The sequence below is a fragment of the Gadus chalcogrammus genome, chromosome 21 (assembly GCF_026213295.1).
Source record: "Gadus chalcogrammus isolate NIFS_2021 chromosome 21, NIFS_Gcha_1.0, whole genome shotgun sequence".
NCBI lineage: Eukaryota > Metazoa > Chordata > Actinopteri > Gadiformes > Gadidae > Gadus > Gadus chalcogrammus.
In genome coordinates this window covers 18,481,265-18,500,910 of record NC_079432.1, presented here as the reverse complement: position 1 = coordinate 18,500,910, position 19,646 = coordinate 18,481,265, and the positions used below count along the sequence as shown (strand labels likewise).

At 43.6% G+C, this 19,646-nt stretch overlaps 1 protein-coding gene across 1 annotated transcript in view; it reads left to right on the top strand.

Annotated features, from left to right (window-relative positions):
- The first annotated feature begins 79 nt into the window (after window positions 1–79).
- Window positions 80–19,646, top strand: part of fig4a (FIG4 phosphoinositide 5-phosphatase a) — a 78,949-nt gene continuing 59,382 nt past the window's right edge. Inside the window, exons 1-10 of the mRNA XM_056581630.1 lie at window positions 80–217; window positions 332–412; window positions 1,117–1,215; window positions 8,109–8,232; window positions 10,168–10,324; window positions 10,558–10,608; window positions 11,530–11,693; window positions 12,107–12,235; window positions 14,588–14,688; window positions 15,079–15,241. Of these exons, the coding sequence (XP_056437605.1) occupies window positions 350–412; window positions 1,117–1,215; window positions 8,109–8,232; window positions 10,168–10,324; window positions 10,558–10,608; window positions 11,530–11,693; window positions 12,107–12,235; window positions 14,588–14,688; window positions 15,079–15,241 (1,051 nt within the window). The 5' untranslated portion in view covers window positions 80–217; window positions 332–349. The remainder of the gene's footprint in view (window positions 218–331; window positions 413–1,116; window positions 1,216–8,108; window positions 8,233–10,167; window positions 10,325–10,557; window positions 10,609–11,529; window positions 11,694–12,106; window positions 12,236–14,587; window positions 14,689–15,078; window positions 15,242–19,646) is intronic.

Below are 19,646 nucleotides of genomic sequence, written 5' to 3'. Positions count from 1 at the left end.
GTCAGTGTTGCCAGATTTCCTGCCCAATCTGGCCCAATCTGGCAACGCTGCTGCTGTTAGCAGCGTCATAAGATAAGGAGGAAGTCACCTGACACAAACAACGCAACACAGGCGTCTCTTCAGCTAGGAACGTTGATCATGCTGCTGACTTGCCAGCCAAACTATTACCAATTATAACATCGTGAAGTTCAACGTTGTACTTTGTTTCAGAGGAAAGGCATGTGTACATTTGTATAGATAACTTATAGTGCTAATTATCTGCACACCAGTCTTTGCAGAGTAAACACGCCTTGCTCTTACTGACTCAGAACCATTTGATTGATTTCCCTAGTTCTCTAAAAGAGTCAACATGCCTCAGTCGTCGGCCCTCATCAGTGGGGTTCAGAGCCTGGTGGTGTACGAGACAAGAGCCGTGAGTTTTACAGTCTGTTGATAATGAAACTACAGCAAACCAACTCAATGTGTTGTATCATTGAATGAACAATGAAACAATTTTCTATGATATTCCATCGTTATACTTTTTTTGGAATAAGTGCAGGTAGGTATGGATTATATCAGCAGGTGGCAGCACAATGACATTACCTGGTTCTGTGGGATCCTGATATTCTTTAACATTGGGTTTAATCCCATAATATGCATGATGGCAATAACTAACACAACCCTGGTCATGTGCTTACACTCGTGTGAGCAGAGGGCACATTTAAGTTTCAATTCAGTTTAGCTATGCTTTAAAGTACTGCACCCCCACCCCCCTTCTAGATGTACTTTCATGATTGATTTTAATGATTAGATAATATTTGGCTTTTTAAAGCGTGAAATTGCTTATTGACAATCATCAAAAAAACAACTAGGAAGACAAACAACTATTCTAATGTTTAAGAATAGCTATATTTATTGATTCATATTCATATACATATAATGTTGACGTTCAAATGACATGTGGATATGTGTTGATATCTCTGGCCCCAGGTTAGGGGCCCGGACCCCAACTGAGCTTAATGACGGACATTATCATTACATGATGTCTTTGTTGTCCAGGATTGTTGAAACCCTTTTTGAGCTCCATTTTTATTAGAACTATTGTTATAATTTGATGACCATTTTCTATGTTTTCAGCGGTATTTCATAGTGGGAAGTAATCAGGCTCAAACCAAACATCGCGTGCTGAAGATCGACCGCACCGAACCAAAGGATCTGGTCATCATCGACGACAAGGTACCGGGCGCTGAGACTAGTGGTGGATTTATTGATTTGTTTCCATGATTCAGTTCGCGTCGGTCAGTTCGCCAAGATGAGTCGTTCGCAAATCGTTTGTTCGTTCGTTCAGTCGGGTTTCCGGTAGCGGTGAATCGAATCATGGAATGAACGCTCCTTCCTCGTTCTTATTCTCAAACGTCAACAATACAACTTCAACTAAACTCAGCGGGATGGGGAGTGTAGTTGATTATTGGATGTTTAACATATCAGCAAGATAAAATACTTGATTTAGCAATGATGGTGGGGGTCACGGATGATTTAGGCTCTCATAAACAGACCCTACCCAACCCTGTGCAGCCCAAGACTAAATCTAAAATAGCTGCCAAAATGAACACTGCCTTCAAAACTAGTGCTGGTAAATTGTGAAAAATGCATTAAACTGTAATCAGAAAACGCGGTTATAGACCCTAGTATTTGTGGTATAAAGGCTGGTACGAATTAAAATTACAAATATGTACACTGTATGTTGAAAGTATAGACCGTCGCGATTCCCATTGAAAATAATTTTGTGGTGACTAGTCTTCACAACGAGAGCTGGTAGGTTCTGAAAAATGAACTGTAAAAAAAAAAAAGAAATGTAATGAGACAACAAGGTTATATGCTATAGACCCTAGAATATCTGTGTTATAAAGGCTGGGACGAATTTCGAATTATAAATATGTACAATGTATCCTTTAAATTCGTCCATGCAACAGATGGCCAATGTAAATAATAATATATAGCCTACGTGTGGACCGATGAAAAGGTAAAACTTTTCCTTGCTCTCATCGAAGAAAAAAACATTAGCTATTTTAGATGGAAAACAACAACGCAATTCCACTATATATCAGGACCTAAGAGAGAGCATATTATCGAAAGGATACAAGCCCTGGAATGTGTGTACGGGTCGCATGCGGCAGAACGAACCATGAAAGAACGAGACAGATTGACGAGGCATTCAAATATTTTATTAATCTGGCAAGACACAGAAAATACAAAGACAACATGCATTTACCATTTCAATGATATCTAATCGTATTATCATACACTCGCTCACTAAGCGTCCTAGACTCAGTCCTAGAACGGCATACGATTGGCTGGCTCTCGTGAGTCGAGACGTCTCTCAGTTGGTCCCTCTTCACCACTCACACAGTGAGTGAACGAACTGTCAGCAAGTCAGCGACTAGTGGGTCTGGGAGAAGTCGAGTCTGAGAACGAACGAGAGAGAAGAACCAGTATGGTTCGTTCGTCTAATGGCTGGTTTAGACTACACGATTCTCAGATATATTTGTATCATTCACGTTAGCAAGATATTTAGAAAATCGAAGGTTTAGAACTGACAAATGTTTTTTACATTTGTCATAAAGGTTCCAGTTGTGGTGACCCACAACTACAATGATAAGACATTCACCAAGGGACTGTACCTTTTAAGGAAAAGGGTTTTGGGATATCAGTTCTGGTTTACGACAGTTCCTGTTTACGGCAGTTACGTTTTGAACTCATGCTGGAGTAACACTTGTTTAACTGAAGTGGAGAGTAAAGCCGACTCGACCCATCTCCGTCTCTTGTCTCGTCATTTACCGCACTCCACAATTGGTGACCCCCGACGCGAGTTGGATACGGCTGAATTATGTTACACATCGATGGTGATAACAACTCGCCTGCTGCGGCGCCGGCCGCCGCTGGCAGGGAGGCTAACGTCGGCGCTATCTATGCTCATGGATCATGGATTCAGATTTAAATTTTGACAGTCACATCAAATCAGTTACAAAATCGGCATATTATCACCTTAAAAATGTAGCAAGACTTGGAGGGCTCATGTCCACCGAAGACTTACAAAAACTTGTACATGCCTTTATCACTAGTAAGCTTGATTACTGCAATGGTCTCCTTACAGGTCTCCAAAAACAAACTCTGAGGAAGCTTCAGCTTGTTCAGAATGCTGCTGCTAGAGTTCTAACAAAGACCAAAAAATTTGATCATATTACACCAATTCTGAAATCGTTACATTGGCTTCCTGTAGGTCAGAGAATTGATTTTAAAATCATGTTGCTTGCCTATAAATCCCTACATGGTTTAGGCCTAAAATATTTAACTGATATGCTTCCACTACATCAGCCTTTTAGACCACTAAGAAGCTCTGAGACCAATCTGTTAATTATCCCCAGAGTAAACACAAAACATGGGAAAGCAGGATTTAGTTACTACGCAACAAATAGCTGGAATAAACTCCCAGAGGATTTAAGACTTGCCCCAACTCTGAGCACCTTTAAAACAAGACTGAAGACTTTTATGTTTGCTATAGCTTTCTGCTAAATCTTAAGTACATTGCACTTTCTAAAAAGCTTTTTTAACTTTGCCTTTATTTTCTATTTTAATACTAAAATGCCTTTTTAACTTTTTATTTTTTGCATATGTTTTTCTTTTACTTACCTATTATTTAATTTAATTGTATGACAATGTTTATATGTGAAGCACTTTGAGTCTGCCTTGTGTATGAAAAGTGCTATATAAATAAAGTTGCCTTGCCTTGCCTTGCCTATGCTGCCACCGTCAAGTTACCAGACCTGGGCTCGGCGGATCCCTCCTTCCTTTTCGCCCACATCCTCCTGCGGCAGCTTCCAGCACCCGTGCGCACCGCACTGGCCAGCTCCCCCCTCTTTGCCTCCAAGGACTACCAGACGGTGGCTTTGGAGGCCGACAGGATTTTCCTCGCCAACAGTTTGTCCATGCGCTGCTGCCCCCCCAGCACACGTCGGCCCCGCAGCCGCCGTGACAGCCCACCGACAGCGTGACGACGGGTGTTGTTACTACCATGACAGGTTTGGGGCCAAGGCCAAGCAGTGTCGCCAGCCTTACAGTTTTGGGGCCCTGGGAAAAGCCCGGGCCAGCGCTCATTAACAGCTGTGAGCGCTGGTCGGGACTGCAAGCTGTTGTTCGCAAGCTGTTGTCCGGCCGGCGGCTGCTGGTCGATTCTGGGGCTCAGCGCAGCATCCTACCTGCGACGCCTGTGGCCACTATGGCTGGCAGCCATGACCCCCCGATGGACGCCGCCAACGGCACACCCATTCGTACTTATGGCACAAGGTATGTGGAGGTGTGTTTCGGCGGCCGAAGTTTCGGCTGGGATTTCGTCATGGCTGCCGTGTCTACGCCACCCCTGGGGGCGGATTTCCTCTGCGCCTACAGGCTGCTGGTGGATGTTACGAACTGCCGCCTGATCGGCGCCCTCTCTTTTGCTTCGTACCCCTGCACGCTGGGGGGGTTGGGGGGGCTTTGTCTTGCAAACACGTGCGCCACCGGGGACCTGTATCAACGCCTGCTGGCTGAGTTTCCTGTCATCACCACGCCCACGTTTTCATCGGCTGTGGCTAAGCATGGTGTGGAGCACTACATCACCACGGATAGCCCCCCGGTCTTATGCAAGGGCCTGGCGCCTCGACTCTGCCAAGCTCGCGATCGCCAGGGAGGAGTTCGCCACCATGGAGCGCCTCGGCATCGTACGCCGTTCCAACAGTCCGTGGGCCTCCGACCTGCAAATGGTGACCAAGGCTGATGGCGGTTGGCGTCCCTGTGGTGATTTCCGTCGCCTGAACAACGCCACCACCCCCGACCGGTACCGCACATTCATTGTGCGGTACCTTGGCACTCTTCAAAGTGCCGGAGAGGCGTTTCGACCATGTGAATGTGGACCTGGTGGGCCCGCTTTCACCCTCCCGTGGTTACACCTACCTCCTCACCATGGTGGACAGGACCACCAGTTGGCCAGAAGTGGTTCCCCTGTCCTCCACTACAGCAGGGGGCCGCAGTTCAACGTCGGAGCTGGACTGCGGTCGCCGGGGTCCTGGGGGTGAAGGTCCACTGTACCACAGCCTCTAACCCACAGAGCGGGCTTTGCGAGCGGTTTCATCGGGACATGAAGGCCCCGCTCAGGGCCAGCCTTACGCGACTGGGCTGACCGCCTCCCAGGGGTTATGCTGGGCCTTCGCTCCGCCCCCAAGGACGATCTTCAGGCCTCGTCGGCAGAGCTGGTGTACGGCCAGCCCCTGCACCTCCCTTGGGAGTTTCTTCCGGACGCCACGGCCCCGTGGTCGGTTGCCTCCCATCGTGCTGCGTCCCGGGACATTGCGGATGCTTTCGTTCCCATTCCGACATCTCACCATGGCCTCCCCCGGTCCTACATTCCCAGGGATTTACCGTCAGCCAAGTACGTTTTCATCCACCACGATGGCCACCGTATCCCGCTGCGGCCCCCCTACGATGTGCCCTTCCGCGTCTTGGAGGGTGGGCCTAAGAACTTTGTTGGGGATATTGGGGGCAGGCCTGAGCGGGTGGCTATAGATCGGCACAAGCCTGCTCATGTGGATATTGGCGAACCGCTACAGCTGGCTCAGCCCCCGCGGCGGGGGTGCCCGCCTGCGGCAGCCTCGACACCTGCCCCTGCGGCAGCCTCGACACCTGCTCCTGCCTTTTGCCCTTCTCCTGTTTTTCTAGGGACTGTTTTGTGCTAGTATGTTCTGTTGAACACTAGTGGGTGTCCGATGTTCTCTGTAGGTTACCTGTTCGGTCTGAACCTGTTAGTTTGGGTGAATTCTGGGGGGGCCTGTGTGGTGACCCACAACTACAATGATAAGACATTCACCAAGGGACTGTACCTTTTAAGGAAAAGGGTTTTGGGATAACAGTTCCGGTTTACGACAGTTCCGGTTTACGGCAGTTACGTTTTGAACTCATGCTGGAGTAACACTTGTTTAATTGAAGTGGAGAGTAAAGCCGACTCCACACAGTAGTTGTTATATCTGCTCAATGCAGCAACTCCTCACAGTAGTTGCATTGTGCGATACAAAATACCCGCATCAACAACGTAGCCTAGCGACAGAGTGTCAACAATGGATCCAGAGTACCTAGCACAAGGCATTATGCTGGCACTTTGAAGGTTATGATAGGTTATGATAGCTATTGGCACGTCAACAGCTGTGGCCTCCAAACTTACCGGGCAGGGCATCTAAGGGCGTCGGCTATTTTTCGCCAGGCTGTATCCCTTCACCCTATCGTGGAACTCCTTTGTGGAAACGTTGAAAATACAGGGACGTTGCTGCCACATTTCAACCGAAGTTGTCTCCATTATGTTGTTCCATTTTCTCTCGTTTTCTTTTTTAGCATTCTTCTTCTTGCTATTGATCGTATTCATTTTTGTAGTAGTTACTGTGTACCCAGCGTAGTGCAGTGTAGTCAGTTGGTTAACACTGCGCGTGAGCTCCAGCTGTTCCTGGGGTTCCTTCACGCAACTGGGGGTGGGGTTCCCTAATGTCAACAATGGATATGCCATGCGATTTCCCCAAAAAATTCTGATATGCCAAACTTTTCGTCGTGGGGTTTTCGAACGTCACAGACGAAAACATCGCAGATCGCAAGCATGTCGTATTACAAGACCTCGTCTCGTTGCCAACCTTTAAAAATCGTGCACGACTCTCAAATTTGTCTGCGAAGAACGAATCGGGGCAAAATCGGGCTGAAATCGTGTAGTCTGAACCAGCCATAAAAGATTTGGCTGGTTCAGACTACCCGCCAGCCATAAAAGATCAAACTGATTAGTTCGCGAACGAGTCAACACTAGCTGACACGCCCCAACTGGGATCTTTGGAAAGTTTGTTTGAAAATATACTTAAAATTGAAATGTGTACGAGTCTGCCCCTACCAATTAGTAGGCGGGGACTTTTCAGAGCTAGTGTACCTTGGCTGGTCCGTTGGTAGGAGTGGGAGGGGTTATTTTTGAGTGGGAGGGGTTGTGAGTGGGAGGGTTTTTTTGGTGAGTGGGAGGGTTTTCTTGGTGGGTGGGAGGGGTTTTTGGTGAGTTGGAAGGGTTTCGGCCGAGTGGGAGGGGTTTAGGGAGTGTTTAGTGAATTTATTGTATACAAAGAGAGAGGTAGGATCTGTCCAGCCTTTTCTATCTCCAGAATATCAGTTATATGATGTGATACTATGGATGATCGTTCAGCATGGATTACTGGATTATTTTAGAGCAAGTAGAAATGCTGCACTTTACGACTTACATTTATTCAAAATCACTAGCACAATTTCTTATCATGATGGATTGTTTTTTAGGACTTTCCAAGGAAGTACAGGCCATTACAAAATCTGCCATGCCTTTTTGGCATGGTGAAATCACAAGTGGTAGTGTTGTCGTGACAATTTATGAGATAATGCGTCTGACAGATAAGACTTCAAGATCCAAAATATCACACAATAGTTGTAGAACATTTACTTATTTTAATGCACGCATACATCAGTATCCCCTCTAGCAGAGTGAGCCCACAATACAGTTAAACAAAGCCTTTTAACGGTTTCACCCCCTCCCTGAAATGTACTTGTCCATACATCACATGGGGGGAAATGTTGGCATGCAGGATTCTTTCTGGTATAGATAAGGAGTCCTGGGGACCGGTTCAGCCAAAGGAACAGGTTAACAAAGGGCCACAAGCTAACACCAGTCAACAGATGGGCTGGAAAAAAGAGAAAACAAATCTTAACTTATTAAAACTAAACAACATATGGATTTTCCATCAGTGTCCTACCAGGTATTTGGATAAGCCTACCAGTTGATATAGTCCAGCTGGGAGGGGGCGGAATGAAATTCTCAGACCGATCCCTTAAAGTTCTGACACGTAATATACCTTTTTGACCTTTGACACAGATATTTGGTAGGTGTGTAGTGGATACAGACCTTGTGGTTTTAATTGTAAAAGTCCTGTTGTCCACCCCTATAACTAGGATTCAAAACATCATCATCTATTACAGTGTTGAATAATAAATGTGTTCTTTTTGAGCTCCTACTAATCGATCATGATCCAATGTTCTCTCTTTGGTTACAGCATGTGTACAGCCAGCAGGAGGTCAGGGAACTGCTTGGACGCTTGGATCTGGGAAACCGGACTAAGATTGGGCAAAAGGGATCCTCTGGGCTGTCCCGGGCGGTCTCTGCCTACGGCATTGTGGGTAAGATGGCCAATATCCAACTATGGAAAATTATGCAGTCAGGTATTCATGTGTATAGGAAATAAAGGATTGAGGTATGATACGTATAACAATATTTAAAAGGGATTTTAGCAAGAAAAAACGTTGGTGAAATTAATACAAATATAATCCAATAGAAAACCTGAATTTAAAACCAGAATTGGAACAACTGATGTGATTTTGTTATTGTTGATTCAGATGTTTTGTGAATGTTTACCAAGTTAAACTAAATTTGAAAAGGAATTTACCTTTTTATAGTTGTGACCTGTTTTTATCAATGAATAAACAAAGTGGATAGTCTTTGCAAATTTAAGATGGCCAATAGCTGCATGTAGCCTTTCAACTCAATGGCTTGAATTGATGTTAGAATGACATTTGCCAAAATGTGAAAGGATGCGTTGGGCTGTATTCAAGGGCCAAATCATTGAGGGGTTCATTTTTGTGTTGGATTCAATAATCAAGCTGAGGAATATGTGTATTGTTCACAGTAACATAACCAGGGTCTGATTTGACATAATCAATTAAATGTAAAATGTTAGAATTATGTCATATCTATTACACTCCTTACTTTTTGAACCACTTTCTTATACTTCAATTGATGACTTGAATATCTCCTTGTTATCGAGTTTCACAAGTAGTTGAATTCTGGGTGTTTAGAGGAGAAAAGGGGGATAGGCTAATGTGAATCCTACTATAATTGTGTGCTGATCTTCCTTGATTTACCTATCTTCATAGCTGGATACCAATGCCCCCCCCCCCCCCGCCCTAGTTCAAGGCTAGTTCAAAAAGATTATGAACTAGCCTTATTTATCCTTACTAGATTGACCTGGACTCAAAATTCTTTCATCATATTAATCTCTAAAATCAGATGCATCTTTTTCACCCTGGTCTTCTGCTCTAAAAATGTTTACTTTTCCCGCTATCATTAGGTGGATACCATTAACAGTGCAAATTTTCAGATCTGTACTCTTTTAAGAAAACCCTTAATTCTCTTGGGAAATGTGTGCTTCGAGTTTTCTTGAGGTTGTGTGATATCAATCGACAGTTTCACCGTGTGAATGAGGCTTCATGCAGTTCAGGAATGTCAGAGGCTCAACGGGATAATGCCCTGTACTGGTGATCCTTAGGTTGAGAGTTTGAATCCTGATTAGAGCATTATGAACAAGCTGAACATGACATTCTGTCATTGCCACTCATTTAAGAAACACAACATTGAACAGCACCTGAAATTCCTCAGGCAATCAACATTTCGGCTCATTAGTTTCCAAGAATCGGACTGCCAAGACACAGTATGGCAGGGGGAACTTCTTTATTAACCATTTTTCTTTCATAATGAACTCTGTCATATTTATATTTCTTCCGTTAGTGTTCTTGACTACAAGTGTTTAATTTCCCCAGAATTTATAAGATTTTTCAGGTATATCCTTTGAAGAAAGCCCTTAATTCACTTGAGAAATGTGTGCTTTGAGTTTTCTGGATGTTGTGTGCTTATCAATAGACATTTTGACCATGTGAATGAGGCTGCAGTTCATTTTTTTAAGTGGAACATCTTTCCTTAAATATAACAATTATATGTTATATTTTTACATCTTCCATTAGTTTGTTCTTGACTTTTAATTAATCGCCGCTTGCGGTTATATTTTATTATTATGTAATTGTAATATGTCTTGCAATTAGTACTGTGTTAATACCAGGCCTATGACTTTCCACTAGCCAAATCAAGGGTGACTAGTATAATGCAGGCCTTGTTTTCGTCTGGTTAAAACTATGTTTGAGGCCATTGTGTTAAACATATTAATAGTGAGTAGGAATACATTGAAAGCGACATGCCTTCAAGGTGTATCTATGCAAGGGACTCACCCTGATTAAATAACTGCTGATCACAGTTGAATGACGGTTTATGTGTGTTCCCGTCAGGGTTTGTGCGTTTCCTGGAGGGCTACTACATTGTGTTGATCACCAAGCGCAGAAAGATGGCCGACATTGGCGGTCACTCCATTTACAAAGTAGAAGACACCAGCATGATCTACATCCCAAATGACTCTGTCAGGGTCACACACCCCGATGAGGCCAGGTACTGCACTACTTAATGACTCGGGGGTACACCCGACGAGGCCACTTAGTGTACTCCCACTGAAACCCACTGGTCTTCTTTGCTTGCCTTTCTCTCTGTAATTCTTTATTATTCTTTCTTTAATTATTTTTCTCTTTTTCTGTTAATTCTTTCTTTTAATTATTATTATTTTCCTTTCCTTACTTCTTTATCCTATGATTTGTTTGTTTCAATATGCTCTGTGCTCATCCTAGGTATGTGAGGATCTTTCAGAATGTTGACCTGTCCAGCAACTTCTACTTCAGGTAAGATGGGTTCAGAGTCCCCCATTATTATACATGGTCCATTATTATACATGGTCCTTTATAATACATGGTCCATTATAATGTATGGGTCCATGGTAATAAATGGGGCCATTATACATGGGTCAGTTATAATACATTGGTCCATTATAATGCATGGGTCCCCATTATAATGCATGGTATATTACATGGGTCCCCATTATGGTCTCCATTATATTACATGGGTCCCAATTATGATACATGGTGTTCCATTATAATGCATCAACGTTTGCTGCTCAGATCAGTATGTTCTAGCTTGTGAACCAGAGCAATGAATGGATTTGAGAGCGGGATTTGTACAGGATCTCATGAAGAGATTTATTGCCGGTCACTTGCTTAATTGCCCCTATCAGTATAATTGTAATCCGAGGAAGAGGATGTTTCTTCTGCATGTAGATATAAAAGAAAATCTGTCAGATGTGCCTGGCCAACATGGCATGGCGATCAATAAAAAAGGAAATCCAATTAAAGCTGTGTATAAAACATTGTCAGAAACTCCAAAGGGATCACTATGTAACTCCTCTCTGACAGCACTCAACCACACACTGCCCCTGTTCTCCATGAAGGACTCGCTCATCTGTTTCTACAGTTTAGCCAAATGTTCATTTTCATTTGATCGGCCATATTAAGATTTATGTTTTGCAGGCCAATTCGATACATTTTGCCTCAATTCATTCATTATATTACATAGTATAAGTTTGTCCAACTTAGCAATGTCGTTACTACCCACTGGTACTGCTTGTTTGCATGGCAAAACATAAACATTTTCAACGTTGTTTTTTGGCTAAATATAGAATATAAGTTGATGGTTTAAAAAGCTCAAATATGTATATTACCATATTTCTACATGATTTATTATTGTTGGTGTATTTTGCTGTCCTCCAGCTATAGCTACGACCTGAGCCACTCGCTGCAGTACAACCTGACCATGCTGCTGAGGCCCTGGGAGCTGAGTTCCACGGTGGAGCCCTCGGTCGACGAGGAGCACCCCTCACAGAGCCGCCAGGACAGCTTCGACATCTTCGAGGACGAGGGACTTCCCATGCAAGGTCACTTTCCATCCCCCCGTTAAATGAATCATTTGTAGTGATTAAGTAGACAATTTAATGTTTTTGTCTGTAACTGAGACCATGCCAATCCATGCCATTCTGTCCTGGCAGACTTTAGCCGTGGCCAATCCACACCTCTCCACTATGGACACTCCTTGGTTTTTACTGCCCTCGAAGTGTCCCCATTAAGAATCATGTTGGTCAATCGTTATCTGTGTCTTCCCATGATTATGAGGAAGACACAGTTCAATCAAATACTTGCTCTCAAGAAGTTTCCTGAAATCTTGACCATTTCCCCATTGTCTCTAGCTGTGTTCAGTGTTGGCACATGTTCCCCGACCAAGCTGGCCTTTTCATAGTTTGACCCAACCGGGGAAAATGTGTTTGTGACCATGGTTCTGTGCTGTGTCCAGTGGTGAACGGGCTGAAGAATGAACCCTACCTTAAGTATGTCTGGAACGGGAAGCTCCTGGAGCGGGTCAAGGACATCGTGCATCACGATTGGCTGATGTACATCATCCACGGCTTCTGCGGCCAATCCAGTATCCTTCTTCAAAGCGCGCTGCTGCTTTCTCTGGTCGTGTGTTTGGTCTATTCAACCATAGTGCATTGGGTTTGTAATGCTATGGACATTAAATATGGAGGTAAAACAATATTTGATTCATATTCTATATTAGTTCAATATTTACAATAATTCAATTTTATTTGTATAGCCCTTAATCACCATTACAGTCTCAAAGGGCTTAACAGGCCAAATATTTATTTTGTTACATTTAAGTGAACTGTGTTTCTTAATTATTTAATTGTTAGCTTTTAATTGTTGAGTGCATCAAATGCATAATCCAATTTTTAGGTACGTTTTTGTACATATCTTTGCCAGAACTTGTGCAGAACCAACTATGAGATAGAAATAAAATAAAACATACAAAATGGCAATTAAAAAATGGTGGTCTGGTGCTGACTAAACTGGGGCCAGGAATGATGCCTCCAATCTGGTAAGTGAATAGTCGTTTAGAAGGTTGGACTGGTAGCACAAGATGAGTGCATGTGGGTTTTCTTCTTACATAATGCATTGCTTTTTCTTATTTTTCCAATGACTCTGTAGCATTGATTCATTACTTTCTGGTGCATGGGCAGTAAAGCTTCACATTCCCTTCAGAAAAGGAGAAAAAAACAAACAGGGTTAGGGTTAGTGCCGCTTCCCTTCCATCATGGCCTAGTTTTGTGGTTGAAGACCCATTTGTAATGCTTATATCATAATCAATGTCTCTGTTGTCTGCAACATAAATTGAGTAATTTCTTGGAAAATGTACTGGCGCACCTTCCCAGGGAGAACTGGTGCCCTCGCTCACTGCACAAAAGGAAAGTGGAGGAGAAAGAGGCCAATGAAATCAGCCAGAAGAAACTGATTTCAAGTGTCCAGTGCACACCATCATCAGCATTATGATACTAATCGATTAGATAGATAGATAGATAGATAGATAGATAGATAGATAGATAGATCCTTTAATAATCCTTTACAGGAAATAACAGTGTCACAACAGCGTTTGGACAGACATAACAATCACACACATTCCCTCATATAGCTAAAATACTTAAATACTTAAACAATAAATACAATAATAAATGCTACAAAGTGCAGTTATTTTTGTGCATTATAAAACCGTATGACAGCTGGTACACAGGACTTCCTGTACCGCTCCGTTTTGCACATTGGTGCAATTAGTCTCCGACTGAAGGTGCTGTTCTTGATCACCTTCAGGGCGTGGAGTGGGTGAGTGGGGTTAGACATTATTGAGGCCAGTTTGTTGAGGATTCTGGCCTCTGCCACCTGCTGGACCTTTAGCTGCTCAGCCCCGTCCAATGAGCTGGCCTTCCTGATCAGCTTGTCCAGTCCGTTTTTGTCCGCTGTGCAGGCGCCTTCTCCCCAACATGCCACAGCGAAAAACAGAGCACTGGCCACAGTAGGGGTTGGCAGATGTTAAATGACCTTAGTCTCCTCAAGAAAGTGTCGACTTTGTCCCTTCTTGTACACCGCTTCCATATGACTTTTCCAGTCCAGCTCACTGTCGAGCTGCACACCAAGGTACCTGTGGTTGGTGACCATCTCCACCACAGTGCCCCCGATGCTGATTGGTGTTGGTTGAGTCCTCCTCCTCCCCCTCCTGTAATCCACAACTATCTCCTTTGTCTTTGTGGTGTTGAGATGGAGCAGTTGTGTGTACTCCACTCCACAAAGTTGTCTATGGTGTCTCTGTACTCCTCCTCATTTCCCCCTTTAATGAGGCCAACAACAGCTGTGTCGCCTGAATATTTTTGCAAGAAGCAGCTGTTAGTGTTGTGTTTGTAATCCGCTGTGTACAGGAATGGTGAACAGGAATGGAGCCAGCACAGTTCCTTGTGGAGCCCCTGTGCTGCTGAGGATGGTGCATGAAATATTGTTCTGTAGGCGCACATACTGTGGTCTGGGATAAAGGTAGTCCAAACACCACAGTACCAGTAATGGACCCACCTTCATCATCTCCATCTTCTCCCCTAGCAGACGTGGCTGGATGGTATTAAAGGCAGATGAGAAGTCAAAGAATGTTATCCTTACAGATGCATCAGGGGTGTCCAGATGTGTGTATGCCCTCTGCACCATGTAAATGAGGGCATCATCGACACTGATGTTAGGCTGATATGCAAACTGTAAAGGGTCCATTTGAGTAGATACACTAGTGCAGAGGGAGGAGAGGACAAGTCTCTCAAATGTCTTCATTATATGTTAAGTGAGCGCTACTGTAGTCATTGTGGTGCGTGGGATGGGTCTTCTTTGGGACAGGGACTTAGGGAGTGCTTTGCTCCTCTCTGGTGGTTGATGGTTTAAGTCATGCTCCCTAACCCCGGCAATGCAGAGCTGGTCATCTACGGCCGGCCCGTCCACGTCACCCTCATCGCCAGGCGCTCCAGCAGGTTTGCTGGCACTCGCTTCCTCAAAAGAGGTGCCAACTGTGAGGTAAAAGGCTTTCCAAGACAACGTGTGTGTGTGTGTGTGTGTGTGTGTGTGTGTGTGTGTGTGTGTGTGTGTGTGTGTGTGTGTGTGTGTGTGTGTGTGTGTGTGTGTGTGTGTGTGTGTGTGTGTGTGTGTGTGTGTGTGTGTGTGTGTGTGTGTATCTGACCTGCCGTTGTACAGTAGATGTGTGTGTATTGTGGTTCTAGGAAAAACATGGATGTCAGACTCCTTGATAGTTTGCTTATAATTAGCCCTCGCTAATCATGTAATTGGAGCAGATTAATTTTTTCTCCTCCTATTGTTCACTAGAATAACAAAAGCACTCTAAAGGGTTGCCCACGCCCTTTACGTTAAGGCTTGTTGATTTGCTTGTTTTCTCACATCTGCACCCAGGGCGACGTGGCCAACGAGGTCGAGACGGAGCAGATAATCCACGACGCCTCCGTCATGTCCTTCACAGCGGGAAGCTACTCCTCCTACGTCCAGGTGCGAGGCTCCGTGCCCCTCTACTGGTCCCAGGACATCTCCACCATGATGCCCAAGCCCCCCATACGATGTGAGTCCAGTTCCCAAGCCACGCATGTCACTCACTTTGTAAAAGCTGATCTAGGGTGTAATGGATAGGCTGTCTGTTGGAGGATGTCCGGTGAGAACTGAATCAGGATGCCGAGCTTTATTACGACCAAGGGTGGAGTTATGACCTGATGGAACGAGTGGTTCTGGAAACACAGACAGAATGAATAAGTATTCTACTTGATAAGTAAATGACAGTTATACATCTGACACGTGCACAGATAAACTATATTTACATCCCTAATTTACTTTACCCTGTTCCTATTACTGGTAATAACAATGTCTAATTCTTATCTAACTAGCATTATTATACAATAATCGAGCTGCTGGTAAAAAAAACATACAATTAAACATGCAGAGGTGTTCACATGGATGGCTACACACGTTCGCATGCAAATCTATATCCACCCCCCCTGAACATGTTATCTCCCCTAGGTAGGGAGTTATATCGTCTTCAACCAGCCTGACGTTGTGTATGCCCACGGAAGTATATGCATATCATTTACCCCGAACACGTGGGTTCATTACTCTTTAGCAGGCGCGTCGTTAGACCTGGGCATTCGGAGCTTTAGCCCCAGATCTTTCGGGATCAGCCCCGGATCTCTGCAGTATAAAAACGTGTGTGTGTGTGTGTGTGTGTATATATGTGTATATATATATATATATATATATATATATATATATATATATATATATATATATATATATATATATATATATATATATATATATATATATATATATATGTATATATATATATATATATATATATAAAATAATAATAATAGCTGCTTTCATACACGTAAGTACTGGCTGCTCTTCTGAATGAATGCTGCATCGTTGCAGCAACATTGAAGACGATCGCGTTGAGTTCTGCGGTCTGTTCTGCCTCCGTGCTGTCTGCGTCAAACCAAAACAAACCTGAGTGACAGCGGCCGCACTTATCCCGCCTCCTGCGAATTTACGTAATATCCCTCCCCTTGCAATGCCGGCGCTGGCACTGGCCGCGGGAGCAAGATGTTATTCAAACAAAAATGCATCAATCATTGTTTTATTCTTTCATTACACAATTTCTTTCATTCTTATAAATAAAAAAATATATATAAATACATAATATATAAATCTAGCCAACTTGGTGTCGCTAAACAAATTCTGGTGTTGCTATGGCAACACCCTCGCGCCCGCCACTTCTCAGAGGTCTTCACAGGTCAAGTACAGTTATAAAATATCATTGATAAGAGATGGATATAAGAAAATTCTTTGGGAAGAACAGGGCAGAGCAAGAACAAGCCCGCAGAGCAAGAACAGAGCAAGAACAAGCCCACATGCCCGCAGCCCGCGGGCATGTGGCCCGCGGCCCGCATGCCCACTCAGCCTGCACATAATAAAAAAAAAAATAATAATAATAATAATAAAAAAAAAAAAATTATAATAATAATAATTGATCGAGTTACAGAAAACTCGTTCAAGAAAGATGAGAAGAATTCATAGAATTCAAAGGCAAACCCATGCGTCTAGTTTGCTTAGAAGCGATATCAGTCACTAAAGATATCCACTTAAGTCGCCACTACAACTACTACAACTGCTTGTTGGGTTTGAGTTCATTGAGTTGTTGCACTTAATGTTGGGCCACGGTTTTTCAGTTTTTTGACTTCATTGAATGATGATGTATGTGAGCCCTTTGCACTGATAAAAATACTGACCATTCATGTGGCTGTTTGAGCATGGAAAACATGAAATTAATGTATGTTGGTTCAATTAACATACCGTACATAGGTTATGATTCTGGACGATTTTTTAGGTAGTGGCCATCGCCAAAATGCACCAGAACACAGGAAATCATCTACCAAATTCAAAATTATGTAGCTTCTCTCAGCTCATGTATAGTTGAAGTGTGCAGTCATGTGGCCCTCCGATGGTTATGATAAAAAATGTGGCCCTCTTTATCATGAAAGTTGCCCATCCCTGCTCTATAGGCTTACTGTGGCGCTGATGTGAGAACTGTATGCATGCAATACTACATAGTAATAATCGGAGAGGGTTGAGAAACAGTGGGTTGACAATCCATTCTAGCTTGGTACCTCATTTTGAAAATCCCCAAAAAAGAAACTACGCATAGGACTGTTCTTTCAATTTTTAATACATTGCTTTGGAGGTTTTCAATCCAACATCCCACTGGTTTGATTTTACCTAAGAGAAAAATGTTTATTTTTTAAAGCATCCACAGCAGCTTTAATAATGAGATTATGAGACAATGAGAATGAAGCTGCAACAGTGTGACTGTGCAAAGTGAGAGAGATGGCTTCAATGGATGACCGGATTGGTGGCGGCGTTACCCAGGAAGGGCGGCTGTAGTTAACTGCAAGCATCAGAACATGAATAGTGAAGTGGAGGAAGGAGTCGAAATGAGACTTCATTCACAGATTCATGTACAGCTCAGATTTATATGGAGATAAGCTTCTTATTCAGCATAAGCAAGTAACAGAAACAGGCTGGGAAGATTATTTTTTCATTATTTAAATTAAGCTTCAGTGATCTAAAGCATCACAACGTATTGTAACATTCACAATCACATTCATTGTATCATTCAACACACGCCTGCTTGAGATCAAGAGGCAGAGTTTTAAGAATCAGAAAGAAGAAAAAGAAAGACCTGCACACATTCTTAAAGCTCCCACAAATCCTAACATTTCAATCACTCAACACTTAACTTAACATTTCAATCATTTCGATCTTCCTTAGAATCACAGAGCAAAGGAGATCCTGATGGAAATATTGAGAAATAAAGATTTGTGGGAGGTTTTTAGAATGTGTGTAGGTCTTTCTTTTGTTTCCCTCTGATTCGTTTTTTTTTACCAGGCAAGCATATAATTTCATGCAAGCGAGTGTTTACTTCCTGGTTACTGGTCGCGCAATAGCACATATCATCTCATGCAAGCGAGTGTTTACTTCCTGGTTACAGGTCGCGCGATAGTACATATCATCTCATGCAATCTTAAAGAGAACATGACGTGAACAGTTTAGGTCAATTTAGTCAGCACTGAAATGCTGACTAAATATAAAGCATGTTTTTATCTGTAACATTAAACCTACACTGACAACAAGTAATAACTTAAAGGTCCCATGACATGAAAATCTCACTTTGTGAGGTTTTCTAACATAAATATGAGTTCCCCTAGCCTGCCTATGGTCCCCCAGTGGCTAAAACTTATGTTTGGTGTAAAACGAGCACTAGCTGTTCTGCTCGCCTTTGAAAAAACGGAGGCTCAAGCGCGCTGATTTGGAATGTCTTTATTTATGTCGTCATAAAGCATCTAAGCTCCTCCCCTTACTCTACCTGGCCCGCCCAGAGACGTTGGCCCGCCAATGAGACACGACCGTGCGAGCGCCACGTGTGTGTGTGAGTGTGAATACACACACTGTAATGCAAGTGTTTCTTGTCGGTTCTTTGACGTCTCTTGTATTTCCACAACGAGACAGTGGGGGTTATCTGAGCCATGGTTGAGAAGGAATTGGGGGAAAGGAACTTTGGCTTTGACTCGCTGAAGTACATGAACTGCGACATGCCGCCGGTTGCCGCGAGGCACCATCGCCCGGCAGCGGGCAGCCGGCAGCAGGCAGAAAGTGGAAGAACCAGAGACGTCGCAGAACCCGACAAAGTTGTTTGTGATTCATAATATCGTCTGGAGGCGCACACAGCTTTTGGCCGTGATAATATGTATTATATGATATAGATATCTATGTATTATATGATATTATTTAGATATAGAGCTCCAGGACTGTATCGCAAGTGTTGTACACTTCCTTGTTATTTGGATAACTGTTCTGCTTTTGGTGTTATGGCGCATAACACGTCGGACTCTCGTCTCTGGTATTTCTACAACAAGACTCATAGTGGGGGTTATCTCAGCCAAGGTTGAGAATGAATTGGGGGGGAAGGAACTTTGGCTTTGACTCCCTCAAGAACATGAACCACGACATGGAGGAGAAAGGGATTGTTGGCGGCGAATGTCTCCCGCTTGAGCCCCGCTGAGGGACCTTCGCCGGAGGCGGAGGTGCCTAAGCGCTGCCCGGCAACAATCCCTTTCTCCTCCTTGTCGCGGTTCAGTCTACTTCACATTGATGTGGACGTGGAATAACCAGGAACGTCTGAGAACCCAACGCGGTCGTTTGAGATTCATAATATCTGCTCACACAGCCTTTGGCCGTGATAATATATATTATATGATATAGATATCTATGTAGGCTATATGATAATATTTAGGTATAGAGCTCCAGGACTCCGTGTGTTCTAGAACAGGGGTTTTCAAAGTGTGAGAGAGTGAGCCCCCCCTCTGAGAAAAAAATTCAGCTGAGCCCCCCCCAAAATTTTTTTTTTTCTAAATACC